The sequence below is a fragment of the Lolium rigidum genome, chromosome 4 (assembly GCF_022539505.1).
Source record: "Lolium rigidum isolate FL_2022 chromosome 4, APGP_CSIRO_Lrig_0.1, whole genome shotgun sequence".
Taxonomy (NCBI): domain Eukaryota; kingdom Viridiplantae; phylum Streptophyta; class Magnoliopsida; order Poales; family Poaceae; genus Lolium; species Lolium rigidum.
In genome coordinates this window covers 176,824,124-176,844,327 of record NC_061511.1, presented here as the reverse complement: position 1 = coordinate 176,844,327, position 20,204 = coordinate 176,824,124, and the positions used below count along the sequence as shown (strand labels likewise).

Here is a 20,204-nt window from a genome sequence, read left to right as displayed (position 1 = left end):
GCAGTGACTTTGGAGATTTTTTACAGTATTACAAGGGATACTACAACGTTGTTGCAAATACATGTACATGATTTTTTGTGTTTTAAGTATCAAACAACCCATGATTGTGAATTAAATCAGATTTGATGACTACGAAGGCGCTAGCTCGGGTGAAATACCACTGGGATGACACCTCGTGTAAGTCCAATAGAACTTATGAGTCATATGGACGAACATGACATCTATTTATTCTAAGCTTTCATAGGTAGAATTATAACACATGTGAAAAATTTCTGATGTGTTGAAACAATCAAGATCTAAGATGGCGAAGCAGAAAGTTATGTACCCAACTGAAACATACCATATTTTTGTTTCCACCCGAGACACCTTTGTCAGAAGAGCCATTATGCTGAACATGAATGAAAAAAAACATCGAACACCATTGGTTTCAGGGGGCTGGAGACTACAATACAATTATTAGAAAATGATTTGGAGAATCTTATCAATCACATCACTATATGCATCTTTATTGTGTTGAACATTAGGATGCATGAACTTAAAACATCGGAATTGAACGTAATAAATGAGGTGTCATGTATCTTGGATTCCTACAGAAACCAAAAGCATCGAAACAAGTTCAAAAATAACAATTTAGACATCACACTGAAAATATTTTGCAGGTACTAAAAGAACACACAAGGTCCATGAGATCCTTCACCATGTCAGGTTTCCTCCAAACTTCCTATGAAATGACCTATTCCATAGGAATTCTTAGAGAAACGTATAATACAAATTAAATGTTCCAAGCGATACCAAGAAAATTTAATGCCGACAAAATTCCTACGTATTTTATTTGTTTCATTTAAACAAAGGTCTATTCTTAAAATTCTACTCCCTTCGTCCAACATAGAATGTCTCGACTTTTTCATAATAGGAAGTTGAGACACTGTTTGTTGGATGGAGGGAGTAGAATAAATACACCTAAAATATAAACCGTACATTCAAGGAGCCACCGAAAAAGAAAAAAACATGTGGTTGGATGGTTCGGGGGGCAGTGAAACCTCCAGCCCACCAGAATTCAAACCCTAGGTTTAACACTTTGGTGTCTTATATAGGTGAAATATTTTTCAGCGGGAGTTCAACGTTTCCGTCGAGAGCGAGACGCGTGTGGTAACTTAATCAATCTCAAGACCCACCGAATCAGTTTCGGACTCAGCCTATTCGGAGATGCCCATAGAGATAGAATATACGTGATTGTGTTTATAGAGGTGAATGTATGTTCGTATTTACGAGCGTTTGCAGTGTGTTTCAAAAAAAAAACACCAAAAACCAGTTGTTTTGAATACCCTCGAATTCATGTTTCGGAGAACCTCGAGACGGGTAGGCAAGTCAGCAGGTCGTGAAACTAAAAATCTGGCCCGGCCCATTACGAAGCTTACGTAGCTGGGCTGTTAGAGTTCGTCCTCCACCCGAATCCCCACCGCCGTCCTTCCTTCCTTCTCCTCTCTCTCGCTGCCGTGAACCCTTGTGTGAGAGATGGGGAGACGTCGACCCGGCGGCGGGGGCCGCGGAGGAGGCCGAGGCAGAGGCCGAGGCCGAGGAGGGGAAGGCCGAGGCGGAGGAGAGGAGGAGGATCTGCAGCTGCACAAGGCTGCGAGGTCGGGTGATGCGGCGGCGGTGGAGTCGCTGTGCGAGTCCAATCCTCTTGCCCTCAACTCCAGAGACCGCCTCTCCCGCACCCCGTAACTAGATCCTTCCCCTTCTTCCTAGCTAGTACTACTAATTATTTCCTTTATTGCCTTGTTCCTTTGGTGGGCAGCCCTAACCAGAAGACAGTAGTATACAGTGGTCACTATATTGCTTCAAATTGATGGCTCGCTGCGACTCATCTCTGACTGATAGCTCTACCGTACTGTGCAATTCTGCTATAGTGATGTGGCATAATTAAAGTGTGACCTGCAGTGCTTGTTCAGTTAATCTGTTATGAATACTTCTGCATGCTTGCCGGCTGATAATCTGCTGTCAGTTCATGTCAAGGACACCCTAATATTTTGATTTAGTTTAGTTACTACTTACTATTGGCCATGTATGATCGCGTGTTTATCGTAATACATATCCCTAAGAGATGCATTATAGTGCCTTGTCATAACTATTGCCTTTTCAATCTAGTCTCCACTTAGTGGCACTTCTCCATCATCTACTAGGTGTAATAATTCAAACTAGTCTACACGTAGGTGTGCTGATAGCCTGCTAATTCTGGACCTTTTTTCATGAGATAGCATAGCAGCTTTGATGTACTAGCTGTCTAGGTATGGTCTTACTTATCCTGCTAATTTAGGACCGTAAGTTCACAACCAAGCTTTGCTGCTGATTTAAGACCAATTACAATCTCTCTATATCTATTGCCCTTTTTTTTGTCATTACGAAGACATCCTTGTGTATATACTATCACACATACCTCTAAGGTTTGCTATTGCTTGCATATGTATGCTTCATGCTTCTACATCTGGATGTTCCACCTTTGCTGATTTCTGTATAGTGTTTCCTCTGTTCTGATATACTTGTTTCAGAATTTGATATTGCCACATGTTCGCATCAGTGTTGTTATTTGCTCTACTGAAACATGGCTAGGGGTAGGCAAAAACAATTCTGCAGCAGCTTCTAGTGTACTTGCCCTACTAAATTAGGGTCATGAGTTTATAACTGAACTTTGCTGCTGAGTTAAGTCAAACAACATTCGGTTATACTAAAAGGTTAAGAATTGCTTGCATATGGATGCTTCCACATTCTCCAACTGAGTGTTTCATCCTTGCTGATATATATGGTGTTTCATCTGTTCTGACATATTTGTTTCAGAATTTACTATTGTTGCATCAGTGTTGCTAGTCTCTCTGACGAAACATGGCTAGACAAAACAATTCTGCAGAAGCACCACTATTAGCAGATTATATGTTGTGATCAATTTGTTCATGTCCTATCAATATTCTCCTTTTATCTCTCTGACATACTTCGTTTTGTTCATTTAGACTCCATCTGGCGGCATGGTCTGGGCACATTGAGGTTGTGAAATGCCTTTGCAAGCACAAAGCTGATGTCGGGGCTGCAGCAATGGATGACACCGCTGCGATCCATTTTGCTTCCCAGAAAGGTCATGTAGAAGTGGTGCGTGAGCTGCTGGCTTCGGGTGCCTCTGTGAAAGCAAAGAACAGGAAGGGCCTCACCGCGTTGCACTTTGCTGCTCAGAGCTCCCACCTGGAGCTTGTGAAGTATTTAGTAAAGAAGGGCGTGGAAATCACAGCGAAGACGAACGGCGGACAGACAGCTCTACATGTTGCAGAGAATGATGATGTGCGTGCTTTCCTGAAAGAGTGTGAGCAGTCGTTGAAGAAGGGAACAGAACTACCATCCGAGAAGAAGGATGAGTCTGCAGCTGAGAAGTCCGACGATGCCAAGGTCTCGGGTGACGCTAGCAAAGATGGTGCTGAGGCAGGGCATGGCGAGAAGAGGAAGAGCGGGGAGGAGATTGGTGCTGGGTCGAGCACGCCGGAGGTGAAGAAGGCCAAAGTTTCACTTGGCCATCTTGAGAACGACATGGAAGAAGAGGAAGAGGCAGAAGAGTAGAATCGAATTGCCTTGAGAATGTAATCTGATGGTGCCAACTTGTATGTTTGGCAAATGGAATATTGGCAACTGCAGAAGTTTTAGTTGTGCATGAGCATGGTATCTGTATGACTACCATAGGCTTATAGCTGGGTAGCAGTACTATGATTTTTGATTCAAGTAGATGACGATGATTTACTACTGATAAAAATATGATTTAGTACTGTACGTAAGTTTATCATCTGCTGGCATTTTGTTTTAGGGAATCCTCATATTATCTGCCGTCTTTTTTGTTTCTCTGAGCGGACTTCCTCTGTGTTGTGTAATCTCTGTTCTGATATACTCCCTCCGTCCCGTTTTAATTAATTTGGGGGAGAAAAAACGCTTCAGAAATTGACTTTTACATTCTCGTCCTATACAGTTTTAAATTTTCAAAAAGACTCCCTAAGATCTACTCTCCCGACGCTGGACCTGCAGGCGGCGCGTGCGACCGGCTCCTCACCCTGCTCCTCTCCAAGCCGCGCGGCTTCCTCCCGCTCCGCGTCCTCCGCCGCTGCCGCGGCTTCCTCGGCCTCCCGCGTCGCCGCCCGCTGGTCCCCTTCGTGCTCCGACCATCTTCCGCCTCTTCCAGGCCCCCACCTCCAGCCTCCTCTCGCCCTTCCTCTCCACCTCGCCGTCGGGCTCATCCACGCCGCCCACGCGCTCGCCGCCCTGCGCGGAGCCGACCTCGCTCCACTCCTCGCGGCCAAGCTCCATCGCGTCCTCCTCATGACCACGCGGCGCAGCCTCCTGGTGTCAAGGTCGCCCACATCGCCCCCGACCCGGCGGCCTGATTAGTGAAGACGAGGACGTGCGGGTAGCAAGTAAAAAATGACAGGGTTTATTTTGCAAAATTGCGGTCGAGTTAATTAAAACGGGACGGAGGGAGTACTCGTTTCAGAATTTGAAATTGCCGCATGTTCGCACCACTGTTGTTATTTGCTCTACTGAAACATGGCTAGGCGTAGGCAAAAACAAATCTGCAGCACCAGCTGCAGTAGTAGCTTCTGGTCTCACTTATCCTACTAAATTAGGGTCATAAGTTTATAATTGAACTTTGCTGCTGAGTTATGTCAAACAACATTCGGTTATATCTCTTGGCCCTTGTTGCCATTTTATTTTTTTGAAGTTTAAACAAGGACTTCCATTAAAATGGCCCAGCTAAATCTCTGGCCAGAACAGTAGCGATACAATTGGGTGCATGATCATCCCAGTAAGAGTCCAGGGACTCAGAAATTGCTCCCAGCTTTGCAAGCTCATGGGCAGCATTCTTACAAGAACGACGACAGAAAGAGAAGTCAAAAGACTCAAAGTTCAGGTTGCACAGGCTTCTAGCCTCCTTGATCACCACTCCGACGCTTGACATGTCACAAGTCTTGCTCTTGAGGGCTTGCACCAGGTTGGAGGCGTCCGACTCGAAGATGATTCGATTGGCGCCAATCTTGTTCGCACCCCTGATGTATATATACTATCGCACAAACCCTAAAATGTTAAGAATTGCTTGCATATGGATGCTTCCAGCTTCTCTTGCCGAGTATTTCATTCTTATTGATTTGTATGGTGTTTCGTCTGTTCTGACATACTTGTTTCAGAATTTGCTATTGCTGCATCAGTGTTATTATTTTCTCTAATGAAACATGGCTAGACACAACAATTCTGCAGCCGCAGCAGGAGCAGATTATATGTTCTGATAAATTTGTTTATGTCCTATCAATGCTCTCATTTTATCGCTCTGACATACATCGTTTTGTTCATTTAGACTCCATCTGGCGGCATGGTCTGGGCATATTGAGGTTGTGAAATGCCTTTGCAAACACAAAGCTGATGTCGGGGCTGCAGCAATGGATGACACCGCTGCGATGAGGATGAGCATGTTATCTGTATGACTACCAATCTACCATAGGCTCATAGCTGGATAGCAGTACTATGTACTATACGTAAGTTTATCATCTGCTGTCATTTTGTTTTAGGGGATATTCATATTATTTGCCTTTTTTTTTTCTCTGAGTGGAGTTCCTCATGTGTTGTGTAATCTCAAACGGGATGGGAATGAAAGGACGACAAAGCCCAACCCAGTCCAGGAAAGAGTAGGCCCAAATGATAAAACGAAAGAGGAAGAAGAGAGTAATAAGCAGTTAGTTATCCACTCAGCGAGGGAGGAGACAGGGGAGCATTCCGCCGCCGCCGGCTGCTCCACGACCCACTAATCTAGCTATGGCCGCCGCCAGTGCGAGTGCCACTGCCTCCCTCTCCGCCACGGCAGCTCTCCGCCTCCGGCACCGGCAGCTTTGCTCTAGCGCACGCGTGCCCGCGCAATCCCATCCCCTTCTCAAGCTGAGCCGCCGCAGCCACGCGGTTTCGGCGTCGGCGGCTTCCTTGTCTCCTCTGTCTCTGTGGGAAGGCCAAGGTATCCGAGCGGAGGCGGATGGTCCTGGAGGCGCAGCGAGCGGTGATGTCATGGGCCTTCTCCTCCGGGAGCGCATCATCTTCCTCGGCAACGAGATCGAGGACTTCCTCGCCGACGCCATCGTCAGCCAGCTCCTCCTCCTCGACGCCATGGACTCCGAATCTGACATCCGCCTCTTCGTCAACTCCCCTGGTGGATCGCTCAGGTATCCTCCAGCGCACACTCCCCTTCCACTCGTTCATGCATCTACTTCTTTAGGGTTGTGTTGTGTTTACTCTGTCAGCAGAGAATGCCTTTGGTGGTCTTACATTATTCCAAATGGTCATCTTGTGGGCAAATTACTTTGTGCAAATACGTATTCCATTCATAGTGGCATCCAATCCTGGCTGTTTGATTTGATATAGGCTACACCAATCAAATGACCTGTGCATGTTGTAGTGTTGTAGACTCATCAAATTGATTCATAGCAGCAGGCCGTCTGTTCTACAGCATTCATAGTTGTTCATCGGACAATATCACACTGGATAAGAGTCGCTGCAACTCTGCAACAAATTCCTTCAGCAGCCTCCACAAGCTACAATCCTCGTTTGCCAAAATTCACAATAATCTCCAAATGATTCCTTGCCTACTAACCTTGGTTCACCCCTTGCGAGCCCTAAACATTTGAGCTATTATTTACCACCCTGCAGAAGGTTATTACCAATTTAGTTTAGCTTTTTGTGATTTGCTGATCCAAGCATAGGTGGAAATCTCATTGTTAACTAGCATCAGCAATGGTAGATTGTGAATGTTATCTTTGTACTTATGTTAACTTAAACCACACTTTGTTATCCTTAAAAAGTGTCAGTAGTTTGATTGTGTTCCTGTCTAATTTAGTTGGTAGTTTCTGTATACACTAATACACTCATCATTCCTGAAGCAGCAAAGAAAAAAGTAGACAAATCCCAGTGTATTCTACGGATGGTAACATCTTAAGTATATAACTGAAATCTAGGCCATATTAAAATCTTGAAATTGAATTCAACGGAGTGACTAATTCAAGTCTGCATCTGACACCAGCTTCTCTATGATGATCAAGAAGTATGTAATGTTGTATTACTAGCTCGCTGCTACATGATTCAGTTGACTATGATTTGACTTTGAATGCCCTCTGCTAGTTTGTTATATGTATTAGCATTGGTAGGAATAGTTGGAGAAGGATAGTCCTGTCCAACAGGAATAGTTTGTAGAACCAGAAGTGCAGAGCAATTAGTAGGCAAGCCAGGTCATTACGTTGAAGTCGATGCAATGATTTTCTTCCATCAGCTCTTTGCATATCTGTATATAAAAACTGTTGCATTTTGTGACTGACACTTGCAGTTTTCTCTTTCAGTGCCACAATGGCCATCTATGATGTAATGCAGCTTGTGAGGGCAGATGTATCCACTATTGGGATGGGCATAGCTGGATCCACAGCTTCTATACTCCTTGGTGGGGGCACAAAGGGCAAACGATTCGCCATGCCTAACACCAGGATTATGATGCATCAGCCCGTGGGAGGCGCGAGTGGCCAGGCCTTGGACGTAGAGGTCCAAGCCAAGGAGATTTTGACTAGCAAGAGGAACGTAATCAGGATAATATCAGGCTTTACAGGGCGCACACTGGAGCAGGTAGAGAAAGACATCGACAGAGACCGATACATGGGTCCCCTCGAGGCTGTGGATTACGGGATCATCGATGGCGTGATCGATGGAGACAGCATCATCCCACTCGAGCCTGTTCCGGAGAGGGTGAAGCCTAAATATGACTACGAGGAAATGTACAAGGACCCTCAGAAGTTCCTTACACCAGATGTCCCAGATGATGAGATATACTAGCTAGCCTGTCGTCGCTTGTATTTTGCACAGCAAAGCAGTTGCTGGAACTTTTGTCAAAACAAAGATGATGTATTTATTCCTTAGCAGTAGACTTAATTTGTTGTTGCATTTGGTGTGATTGTGTAGCTGTTGTGTTCTGCATTTGACCAAGCAAGTGAAAGCGCTTGTGTTCTGGCATTTGACCAGGCGAATGAAAGCGCTTGTGATCTGGCACTTGACCAAGCAACTAAACGTGTATTGAACGTTGAACTGGTCTAACCAGACAACCTTGACGCAATGAGAGAAACAAAGACACGTGAAATTTATTAGCTGCTCCCAGAGACATGACAACGGGGAGAAGAATAGAATGTAGCCAATAATCCTTTACAAGGCACAATAACGATGAATACAAGGAGTAACAAACTCTGAAACTCTGATACAATTCTTGCAACAGCCGAAATGAAGCATCACCATCTCATCAAACCAAAGCACCAACAGATGGAACCATAGCTGGGGATACAGTGCTTTTGACCCTGAGGGCGAGCGGATCCCAGAACTGGACAGCAACACCTGAGCTCCCAGTTTTCAGGCTCACCGGAACTTCAATCCGGGTAGCATGATCATGGCCATGGCCCTCTGCTGCTAACTTTGCCCTCTTCAATCTGATACGTTCAGCTCTTGAACCAATTGTCTGACCCAGTATTGAGGCAGCTATGGTAAGGGCCATGGCGCTCTTCGGCATCAGAATAGACTTCCTCAGCATCCCTATGAAAGGCACAGCAGCATGGACCGCCGCAAACCACTGCACAGAAAACTTGGTGGTGTGCTCCCTCCAGATGCCAAGTGGAACATTTGCTGCCATACCGAGCAGTGCGATCACCACTACTTTCGTGGGCAGGGGCTGAGGGCGAAGCCCCTTTGCAAACGCCGTGCGGGATATTGCTGCACGGGCAGCAACAATCGCAGGAGGACACGTCAGTTTCATACCAGCTGGGGGCGTCAGCAACTTCGCAACGAGAGGCACAACTCCGCCAAGTGCTCTGTATGACTTTGCAAGAGGACATTGGCCATTTTCCAGCCATTCGTTGCTCATCGCTTCATGATTATTGTTAGACGGGCCTTTGTTCTGATTCTGAAATGCCAGGGAAATGAAAATCAGTTAAATTAATTCATGCTCCAGTTGTAAGGAGATAAAGTTGTATTCACTACTCATTTTAATGTTTGCTCTATGTATCTACCATGCCAAGCTAAATTTAGTTTATTTTGGTTGGTACTAAAAAGTTGGTCTCATCTAACAACTCCTTCGACAACATAATGGAACACTGTGACACAAGAATGTAATTTAAGGAAAGGGTTTAGTAAAATGCTTGAGCGAAGAGAAACCATAATTACCTGGGGGAGGTTGTTGGGGTTCTTTTTGTTAGAGTTATTCTTATTGCGCTTGTTTTGGAAATCGCCGAAGCTGAAGAAGCCTCCAAATCCCGAGAGGCTGATGGTGGCAGCTTTGGCCGCCAAGGGGTTAAACTCAGGATCAGGCTTGGGCAGAGGCTTCTGGATATGCGCAAAGGATCCTTCCGAAAGCGGAACAACCCCGTCTCTGCCGTGGAAAACCCGGAACGCCGTGTCGAAGTTGGGCCCGTCCTCGAAAATTGGACCCTTTGCTCCGGTCGCCTTCACGAGCAGAAAAAAGTGATACCAGTTCAGCAATCAAACGCATAGCGTATACGATTATTCGGATAAAAAGAGGGGGTGGATGATGGTAAGGACGTACCGGCACGGGGAAGTTGACGGATGTCAAGGAGAAACTCGTGGGCTCGTTGATGTTCCTCAGGAACGGGCATCTTTCGATTCCCTGCTGGACCACATTGTTATCTTCCGAGCACGCGGCATCGCCGAAAGCCCTTTTGAAAAAGGAATCCATGTGGACAGCAACAGCAGCAGCGGCCTGGCCTGTGAGTTTGTCAAGAGAGCAAAATGTGAGTCGAGAGATGGTATATGCGGGGATAGTAACAGATGTAGCTGCCAATTTCCCTGTGATTGCAGTCCATGATCAGCACTTATGATGCCAATAGAATCAATCCTTTTTTTTAGCACCAGCTGAATTGGTAAGGCAGACTGACCGAATGCAGTTTGACCTTTTTCTTATTCCTAAAAATTCATATGGTTATCGTAGCAGTAAACAATTTGTTCACCCATAAGTATGGTGATTGAGCCATTGCACAACCGTTCTTACCTAAAAGCACATGCACAGATAAGAGTCCCACCTACCCAGCCAGCAACCACGCAAATCACACCTCTGTGGCTCTGTAGATTACTAGTACTAGTTATTATTATCAGTTTTTTTTTCAAATTTTTGAGGGGATTTTCTCTCCTCGGTTGGAATGAAAATTCGAATGATGCAAAATTTCAGGATCGCCGGCTGGAAGTAGGGCGTGAATCGAGGGAAATGATACGGGCTCGGATTGCGGTAGACCAGGTCGGAATTGCAGGTCGACCCACCGGCCGTGATGTTGGAGCAAAATTGCAAGATAATCATCCAATCAATCGATCCATCCATCCAAAATCGAATTCGACGAGGTCGAATCAATCCGTCCACCCACCCATCCTAAATCGAATTCAGCGAGCTAGAGGAGGAGAGGGTACGCGAACGGAAGGGATGAGAGAGGGAGAGTAGGAACCTGAGAAATCGAAGCGCGCGCGGGCGAAGAGTCGGGCGGGCAGCTCCTGTCGTGGGTGTGGGTCGTGTGGAGAGCACAGACGGGTGAGATGAGGAAGACAACTCCGAGAGGGGGGAGGATTGGTTGGGTAGTTGTTGGGTGCGGTGGTTTGGCAGGCAGGGCAACTGGCAACATCCGTTCCGTTCTTCGCACATGGACGCAGCTCGCACAGGGGCAGGTTTGACTTGCGACCGGGCCAAATCGCAATTCACGCACGCGGGGCGCTTGCACTACTGCCTGCATTACAGCCGCCCCACTCAATCGTTCCTCTTTTTTCCACCCCCGTTTCGTTCTCCGTGTTGACGCAGCAAGCATCCTACACCCAGCCCACGCTCTTCTTCCAGAGAGAATCTAGCTTCGTTTCACACCTCCACACCTTCTTGCTAGGAAACTCAAAACGGAGCACGCAGCTCGTTGTTTTCAAACACTCGGTTTTTCTGAAACGAAGACAAAGCTTTTTTACTTTATCTATTAATAATTAAAAAAACTTCTCAGTTAATTAGTGAAAAACATAGCGGAAACCATACGACGACGACGCTAACACGTGGTGCCACGCCCGCACTCACCACGGGGCTAAAATCCCCTCGAAACACCACTCCGCCAAGACTAGACGATACTTCATCACCGTCGGAGAGAAGCCGCCGTGGCCACTATGGGAGGGGAAGACACGTGACGCTTGAACGTAGATGAAGATGCCAACCCTCCGAAGATCCCTCACACTTGCAAAGTTTCGGGCGCGCTGATGACCCACAAGAATAGAGGATCGCATGCAACAGTCTTCGAGGGAAGTGAAATCTAAATTTATTGATTCGACACAAGGAGAGCCAAATAATATTTATAAGGTTTAACAAATGAGCTGTCAATTCACCTGCACCTGGAAATAGACTTGCTCGCAACAGTTTATCAGTAGTAACAGTTTTATAGTAGTGGTAGTAGTGAAGTAACATCAGTAATGAAATGAAAACAACAGTAGCGATGAATGCAGTAGACAGCAGGATTGAAATACTGTAGGCACATGGATGGATGAACGGGCGCTGCATGAATGAGATAGTTCATATAATAGCAAGACGTGTGCATTTGCAGGTAATAGTGATATAAGCATCCCAGCATAAGATAACCATAGGCGTGTGTTCCTATTTAGTCGTGCGTGCTCACAATTAGAAACTTGCACGGCATCTTTTGTCCTACCAGCCCGTTGCAGCGGGGCCTCTAGGGAAACTACTGGTAATTAAGGTACTCCTTTTAATAGAGTACCGAAGCAAAGCATTAACACTCTGTGAACACATGTGATCCTCATATCATAGACACCCCCTCCGGTTATCCCAATTACTGTCACTTTGGGACCTCGGGTTCCGGACAACAATATGTGTATACAACTTGCAGGTATGATCAAAAACAATAATTATCCTCATGAATCAATAACATGTTCAGATCTGAGATCATGTCACGCGGGCCCAAAGTGACAATCATTAAGCATAGCAAGTTGCAGCAATGTCAAAAATACTAATAACTGATACTAGGCATTATGCCCATAACAATCTTATAGCTATTACATGATCAATCTCATCCAATCCCTACCATCTCCTACAGTCTACAGCGGGGAATTACTCACACATGGATGGGGGGATCATGGATAGTTGATGGAGAGGCATCGGTGATGGGGATGGCGATGATCTCCTCCAATTCCCCGTCCCGGCAGGGTGTCAGAACGGAGTTTCTAGTCCCGGATTGGGGTTTCTGGTGGCGGCGGAGCAGCGAACTCTTTCTGAAAAAACGTCAAACCCTCCGGTATTTTCAGGTCAGTGGCTTTATATAGTGCGAAGGAGAGGTCGATGGGGTGGCCGAGGCGGCCAGACCACCCCTAGGCGCGACCAAGCCTGGCCCGCGCCTAGGGCAGGTGTGGGCCCCTCGTGGCCCCCCTCCGTCTCGTATTCTGGCTCCGTGAGTCTTCGAGTGAAATATGAGTTTTGCGATATTTTTCGGAAATTTTCCTGAAAGTTAGATTTCTGCACAAAAACGTGACACCAGAGAAATTCTGCTGAAAACAACGCCAGTCGTGTTAGTTGCATTCAAAACACACAAGATAGAGGGCAAACAACAACAAAAGTGTTCGGGATATTAGATACGTTTTGGACGTATCAACTCCCCCCCCCCCCCAAGCTTAGCTTATTGCTTGTCCTCAAGCAATTAGTGACAACTGAGTGCGATAAAAGAAACTTTCACGAACCTATATGCTTCATATGATGTATATATTCTCACTACATGATCAAATACTTTGGCAATTCATAATAAGAAGCATGCAACTAAGGATACTCAATAGTTATGCAAGCTATAAAAAGATACCAACACAATAATAAGCAACATGAAACATAAGTATCTGCGGGATTGCGATGTTCATAATATGATATGATAAAGTGGTATCTCGCTTGCCCTATTTGTGGAGCAAAATATAAATGTCGGGGCACCTCTGAAGTTCAAGAGAAGACTAGAAGTAAAAATATTGAAAGATTCAAGCATCACAGTTATACCACAATTAAACTAAGAATGACAGCTATACTTTCGAGAAGGTGCTCAAAGAAAGGATGGTGACTTAACATAAAAGTATAAGATTGGCGCTACGCAGAGGGAAGCAAGATTACTCATGTGCTAGAGCTTTTCATTTCAAATGCAATAAGAGTGTTGAAAAAAATATTTTTTGAGAAGCATGCATGTCTATGTCAACGACTGGCATTAAATGATTTATCGTCCCTTCATATAGTGACCTCAAGAGCGGCTCCCATATAGTTCTCCATTGCACACCATTATTTAGGATCTCTCCAGTACATAATGTGCGGAGCAATGTTTATTTATTTGTTCATTTTATATTTTGTTTGGGATGGGCACCCAACGTCTTGCTCTTTTTGCAATATTATGGCCCAAAACATTATGCATGCTAGTGGCGGTATGAAGTCATAAAAGGACAATAAAGCACTTAATACTTCCTCATAAGCTAAAAGAAAACACAAATCAAGTGGTAATTTTGAAGGTTTAAAGGTAACACACAAGCAATTCACTTTGGAGTGGCAATGAAATACCACATATAGTTGTGTACGGTGGACACAAGTGGCATTTTGGTTTTTAGTGGTTGGATACACGAGTAGAGATCATACTCAGTACAAGTGAAGGCTAGCAATAAGACTGTGAAGCAACAATCAAGAAAGCAATAACTGTCATAATCATGCTTGCGACAGACAAAATTAACGGAAGCATAAAAGTAATACAAGAACTCCGAGGCAAGATAATCGAGGCTTAAATGAATTTTGTTTCAGTCTTATGCATGGTTGAGCATGTACCAAGTCGATTCAAATGAAGCATTCAGAAAAGGATACCACGATGTCATACCGCTATATGAATAAAACAATGCAAGCAAACATCTATATGACATGTTACCTACCATAAGTAAATTGGTACCAATTATGAGAGAGCATAAACTACTGAGCATCATTAAGAAGAATACACCTTACATAAAAAACTAAGCATGTCCACATAAATGAGTATATGTACAAAAATGAAAACAAATAGAGTTCATACCAGCCTCTCACGACAACTCGAATTATCGTGACCGTCATTATTGCTCTTCACTTGTGTGACTTGAATAATATGGAATGATAACCAAGCTCCAATAAAATCACGGAAGATCGTTGAACCCCGCAGAAACTTTACAAAAAGAAAAGCAAATATTTTTGGGTTTTCGATTTTTAATCAATACACAAAGCAAAATATTTTTAGATTTTCGAATAGCAAACCATAAAGAGAAAATAAAGCAAACTAACGAAGCAAATGGAGAGAAACAACAAAAATATTTTTGACCTTTTTTTGTTTTGGAAAGTATAAACAAAAGTAAGAACAACAAAAAGAAAGAAACTAACATAAACACGCAAATGCAACTAGTGGCAGAAATCTGCCAACCCAAAATAGCAGGGAAAGATCGACTTTTTTAAAACGTTTTGTAGCTCAGCTCGAAAAGTGCTCAACTAACGAAAGTTTGATAACAACCTGAGGCATATGGTAAAAAATTGGCAGCTCAACTTTCCGTTCTGGTTATTTATACGAATTTTTATGGTGACAGCACATAATCTGTTTTTGGACAACATCTTCCTCAATTCTTACCTCATTCCTATTAGAGGATATATTTGGTATAAAAACGAAATAAATAGTCTAAGGAGAGGTTATTATTGTAGTAACAACTTCCAAGATTCAATAAAAGAGAAATTACAGAAATAAAATAACAAGAAGAAAAAGAAAGCGAAACATGGATATACAAAGTTCTGACGAAATATGATATATGGATGAGTGAGATGTCGGTATACCTCCCCCCCCAATCTTAGGCTTTTGGCCTAAGTGAAGATGAACCCCAGGGTGACCAAACATCGAAAGAAGTGTTTCCACCATAATACGATGAAGAAGCACCTTCGTCCTGGTATGAACTCGAGGACGGCCTGGTGTAGTGCGTGGTGTAGTCATCATTGGTCGCTTCCAATTGAAAGGACACGGATGTCTCCTAGAGGGGGGGGGTGAATAGGCGGTTTAAAACTTTTACGAGATGGGCTTAACAAATGCGGAATAAAACTAGCGTTTACTTTGTCAAGCCCAAAGCCTATATACTATGGCTCACCTATGTGCACCAACAACTTATGTTAAGCAATGCAAGCAACTATGTGTTAGCAAGATATATAACTTCAAGCACGATGGCTATCACAAGGTAAAGTGCATAAGTAAAGAGCTCGGGTATAGAGATAACCGAGACACGCGGGAGACGAAGATTTATCCCGAAGTTCATACTCTTGCGAGTGCTAATCTCCGTTGGAGAGGTGTGGTGGCTTAGTGCTCCCGAACGCCACAAGAGGCCAAATCGCAGTTCACGCACGCGTCGCTTGCACTACTGCCTGCATTACAGCCTCCCCACTCACTCATTCCCTTTTTTACACCCCCATTTCGTTCTCCGTGTTGACGCAGCAAGCATCCACCCAGCCCACGCTCGCTCTTCTTCCAGAGAGAATCTAGCTTCCTTTCACACTTCCACAACTTCTTGCTAGGAAACTCAAAACGGAGCACCAGCTGCTGCACGCAGCTCGTTGTTTTCAAAACACTCGATTTTTCTGAAACGAAGACAAAGCTTTTTTACTTTATCTATTAATAATTAAAAAAATTGCTCAGTTAACTAGTGAAAAACATAGCGGAAACCATACGACGACGACGCTAACACGTGGTGCCATGCCCGCACTCCCCACGGGGCTAAATCCCCTCGAAACACCACTCCGACAGGACCAGACGATATTTCATCACCGTCAGAGAGAAGCCGCCGAGGCCACTATGAGAGGAGAATACACGTGACGCTTGAACGTAGATGAAGATGCCAACCCTCCGAAGATCCCTCACACTTACAAAGTTTCGGGCGCGCTGATGACCCACAAGAATAGAGGATCGCAACAGTCTTCGAGGGAAGTGAAACCAAAATTTATTGATTCGACACAAGGGGAGTGATACGTCTCAAACGTATCTATAATTTCTTATGTTCCATGCTACTTTTATGATGATACACACATGTTTTATACACACTTTATGTCATTATTATGCATTTTCCGGAACTAACCTATTAACGAGATGCCGAAGTGCCGCTTCTCGTTTTCTGCTGTTTTTGGTTTCGAAATCCTAGTAAGGAAATATTCTCGGAATTGGACGAAATCAACGCCCAGAACCTTATTTTTCCCGGAAGCTTCCAGAACACCGGAGAGAGACCAGAGGGGAGCCAGGGGGCCCCACACGCCAGGGCGGCGCGGCCAAGGGGTGGGGCGCACCCCCCTATTGTGTGGCCCCACCAGGGCCCCTCCGAGGCTGTCCTTCCGCCTACTTAAGGACTCCGTCGCGAAAACCCTATACGAATAAGCCTCGATACAAGAAAAGTTCCAGAGCCGCCGCCATCGCGAAGCCAAGATTCGGGGGACAGAAGTCTCTATTCTGGCACGCCGTCGGGACGGGGAAGTGCCCCCGGAAGGCATCTCCATCGACACCACCGCCATCTTCATCACCACTGCTGTCTCCTATGATGAGGAGGGAGTAGTTCTCCATCGAGGCTAAGGGCTGTACCGGTAGCTATGTGGTTCATATCTCTCTCCCATATACTTCAATACAATGATCTCATGAGTTGCTTTGCATGATTGAGATCCATATGATGAGCTTTGTAATCTAGATGTCATTATGCTATTCAAGTGGATTTTACTTATGTGATCTCCGGAGACTCCTTGTCCCACGTGTGTAAAGGTGACAAGTGTGTGCACCGTGTGGGTCTCTTAGGCTATATTTCACAGAATACTTATTCACCGAGTTATGATTTGAGTTGGATGTCTCTATGAAATTGTGGTGTGTTAGTACCTCCTATGAATGCTCACAGTGACAGCGTGGGGTGTTTATTAGTACTTGGGAATACATCTTTAAGGTTTGCCTACATGATGAATTAGTGTTCGTAATCTTGCCAAAGAGTAATTCAGAATCGCATAGTGAAGTGCTTATTTATATTCCTTTATGATTGCAATGTTTACAGTGTCCACTAGTGAAAGTATGATCCCTAGGTCTTGTTTCCGAACATCGAATCTCCGTTTACTTACTGTTCTGTTGCATGTTTACTCGCTGCCATATTTTATTCAGATTGTTATTACCGCTCATATACATCCATATCACTTGTATTTCACTATCTCTTCGCCGAACTAGTGCACCTATACATCTGACAAGTGTATTAGGTGTGTTGGGGACACAAGAGACTTCTTGTATCGTAATTGCAAGGTTGCTTGAGAGGGATATCTTTGACCTCTACCTCCCTGAGTTCGATAAACCTTGGGTGATTCACTTAAGGGAAACTTGCTGCTGTTCTACAAACCTCTGCTCTTGGAGGCCCAACACTGTCTACAGGAAAGAAGCCAATTGTGGACAACAAGCTATTTTCTGGCGCCATTGCCGGGGAACGAGGAAAAGCTACACCACAGAGATTTCTACCTCCCACGTCAACCACGCGCCAGTTATGGACAGCAAGCTATTTTCTGGCGCCGTTGCCGGGGAGGTAAGGTAAAAGGTATTCACATCCTCCGACTACTAAGCTATTTCCTAGCACTGTTGCCGGTGTGTGAGTGCTCGAAGCTATTTCCTTTAGATCCTGTAATTGCATCTTTTTGTTTCTTGTTAAACACTAGTAAGGCATAATGGAAAACAACTGTGAGCTTTTTAAACTATTTCCTGAGTTAAGATATGGATTGTTTGATGCGAAAATTAAAAAACCTATGGAACCTTATTTGCATGCTAGTAGTAATATTAGTATGAACGCTTTGAACACCATTGTTGATAATGATATAGAAAGTTCTAAGCTTGGGGAAGCTGGTTTTTATGAGCATGATATTTTTAGTCCCCCAAGCATTGAGGAGAAAATTTACTTTGATGATACTTTGCCTCCTATTTATGATGATTATAATGATAGTGGTATTTTGGTGCCGCCTACTATGGAGGATAAATTTTATTATGATTATACTATGCCTCCTACACTTGATGAGAATAATAATGATAGCTACTTTGTTGAATTTTCTCCCACTACAATTAATAAGAATGACTATGCGTATGTTGGGAGTAGTAATAATTTTATGCATGAGACTCATGATAAGAATGTTTCATTTGATGGTTATATTGTTGAGTTTGTTCATGATGCTACTGAAAATCATTATGAGAGAGGAAAATATGGTTGTAGAAGTTTTCATGTTACTAAAACACCTCTCTATATGCTGAAAATCTTGAAGTTGCGCTTGTCTAGTTTTCATATGCTTGTTGCATTATGCCTACATGACTTGTTTATTTACAAGATTCCTTTTCATAGGAAGTGGGTTAGGCTTAAATTTGTTTTGAATTTGCTTCTTGATGCTCTCTTTTGCTTCAACTCTTATTTCTTGGGAGTGCATCATTAAAACTGCTGAGCCCATCTTAATGGCTATAAAGAAAGCACTTCTTAGGAGATAACCCATGTTTTTATTTTACTACAGCAATTTTGTTTTATATTTGAGTCTTGGAAGTTGTTATTACTGTAGCAACCTCTCCTTATCTTTATTTTATTGCATTGTTGTGCCGAGTAAAGTCTTTGATAGTAAGGTTCATACTAGATTTGGATTACTGCGCGTAAACATGATTTCTTGTCGTCACGAATTTGGGCAGGGTTCTCTGTAGGTAACTCAGAAAAATCTTCCAATTTACATGAGTAATCCTCAGATATGTACGCAACTTTCATTCAATTTGAGCATTTTCATCTGAGCAAGTTAAGTGCCTCTAAAAAATTCGTCTTTACGGATTGTTCTGTTTTGACAGATTCTGTCTTTTATTTCGCATCGCCTGTTTTGCTATGTTGGATGGATTTCTTTGTTCCATTAACTTTCAGTAGCTTTGGGCAATGTCCAGAAGTGTTAAGAATGATTGTGTCACCTCCGAACATGTGAATTTTTGATTATGCACTAACCCTCTAATGAGTTTGTTTTGAGTTTGGTGTGGAGGAAGTTTTCAAGGGTCAAGAGAGGAGGATGATACAATATGATCAAGAAGAGTGAAAAGTCTAAGCTTGGGGATGCCCCCGTGGTTCATCCCTGCATATTTCAAGAAGACTCAAGCATCTAAGCTTGGGGATGCCCAAGGCATCCCCTTCTTCATCGACAACTTATCAGGTCACCTCTAGTGAAACTATATTTTTATTCCGTCACATCTTATGTGCTTTACTTGGAGCGTCTGTGTGCTTTTATTTTCGTTTTGTTATTTTCATTCTCTGAATAAATTCATGCTTGTGTGGGAGAGAGATACGCTCCGCTCGTTCATATGAACACTGGTGTTCTTAGTTTTACTTTTAATGTTCATGGCGAAGGTTGAAACTACTTCGTTCATTGTTATATGGTTGTAAACAGAAAATGCTACATGTGGTAATTGGTATAATGTCTTGAATAATTTGATACTTGGCAACTGTTGTGCTCATATAGATCATGTTTTTTTTTTTTTTTTTTTTGAACACAGAGTGCCCCGAAGGGCGAAGAAGCTTCATTAAAACAACCGGTGGGTGTACAACATATTACAAAGGACCCCATGAAATAGTAGAATTACACATAGGTCCCTGGCATTTGCGTAAAGGGCCTCACTAAGAGAAAGAAAAACGCAATCAAGCCCTTCTCTTTCCCCACCGACGAGCAGGAGATCGGCCATGTCGCCGTCGAGCTCCGAGCGGGGACAAAACCACTTGCTTCCAAGTCGGCGTGGGATGCGACCGCCAACCTCCGAAAGGGCCTCCGGAGGAGGTTGAAGATCTGCCAGGCTTCACTGGCATAGATAACGGACGGCATTTTTACCGCCGATGTGGTGCTCGAACAAGGTGCTTCTATAGGACTCCGGCGCCACCTCCTCGGCACCGCCGCTCCGCAGCCTCCCTTGCCCATCGCCACCATGACGCCCGGAGGTCGGGAGAGAAGAAGAGGAGCCAACGATGAAGAAGCAAGCAAGGCCATACCGAAGCCACGAGCAGAGAAACCGGCTCGCCATCAATCCCGAAGGCCCCGCCACGGACTCGGGGAGGCGCGCGTT

General features: G+C 44.3%; 3 protein-coding genes across 3 annotated transcripts; 2 read left to right on the top strand and 1 right to left on the bottom strand.

The window, feature by feature from the left end:
• Positions 1-1,500: 1,500 nt before the first annotated feature.
• Positions 1,501-3,820, top strand: LOC124646447 (poly [ADP-ribose] polymerase tankyrase-2). Its single transcript, XM_047186557.1, has 2 exons — positions 1,501-1,721; positions 3,006-3,820. Exons 1-2 carry the CDS (start codon positions 1,516-1,518, stop codon positions 3,598-3,600), a joined length of 801 nt encoding a protein of 266 aa, XP_047042513.1. The 5' UTR covers positions 1,501-1,515; the 3' UTR covers positions 3,601-3,820.
• A 1,988-nt stretch (positions 3,821-5,808) lies between these two features.
• LOC124706411 (ATP-dependent Clp protease proteolytic subunit 4, chloroplastic) lies at positions 5,809-8,077 on the top strand. Its single transcript, XM_047238075.1, has 2 exons — positions 5,809-6,230; positions 7,398-8,077. The coding sequence occupies exons 1-2, from the start codon at positions 5,833-5,835 to the stop codon at positions 7,879-7,881; spliced, it is 882 nt and encodes a 293-aa protein (XP_047094031.1). The 5' UTR covers positions 5,809-5,832; the 3' UTR covers positions 7,882-8,077.
• An 86-nt stretch (positions 8,078-8,163) lies between these two features.
• On the bottom strand, positions 8,164-9,856 carry LOC124706410. Its single transcript, XM_047238074.1, has 3 exons — positions 9,632-9,856; positions 9,253-9,531; positions 8,164-8,992 (listed from the first exon to the last, which is right to left on the bottom strand). Exons 1-3 carry the CDS (start codon positions 9,779-9,781, stop codon positions 8,339-8,341), a joined length of 1,083 nt encoding a protein of 360 aa, XP_047094030.1. The 5' UTR covers positions 9,782-9,856; the 3' UTR covers positions 8,164-8,338.
• Between the last annotated feature and the right edge of the window lie 10,348 nt (positions 9,857-20,204).

Excerpts from the sequence above, each read along its gene's own strand:
- LOC124646447 (XM_047186557.1), top strand. The coding sequence starts at position 1,516 with ATGGGGAGACGTCGACCCGGCGGCGGGGGCCGCGGAGGAGGCCGAGGC. Across the intron at positions 1,722-3,005 it reads GACCGCCTCTCCCGCACCCC|ACTCCATCTGGCGGCATGGT; the intron begins GTAACTAGATCC and ends TTGTTCATTTAG.
- LOC124706411 (XM_047238075.1), top strand. The coding sequence starts at position 5,833 with ATGGCCGCCGCCAGTGCGAGTGCCACTGCCTCCCTCTCCGCCACGGCA. Across the intron at positions 6,231-7,397 it reads TCCCCTGGTGGATCGCTCAG|TGCCACAATGGCCATCTATG; the intron begins GTATCCTCCAGC and ends TTTCTCTTTCAG.
- LOC124706410 (XM_047238074.1), bottom strand. The coding sequence starts at position 9,781 with ATGGATTCCTTTTTCAAAAGGGCTTTCGGCGATGCCGCGTGCTCGGAA. Across the intron at positions 9,532-9,631 it reads CCGTCAACTTCCCCGTGCCG|GCGACCGGAGCAAAGGGTCC; the intron begins GTACGTCCTTAC and ends CTGCTCGTGAAG. Across the intron at positions 8,993-9,252 it reads ACCCCAACAACCTCCCCCAG|AATCAGAACAAAGGCCCGTC; the intron begins GTAATTATGGTT and ends CTGGCATTTCAG.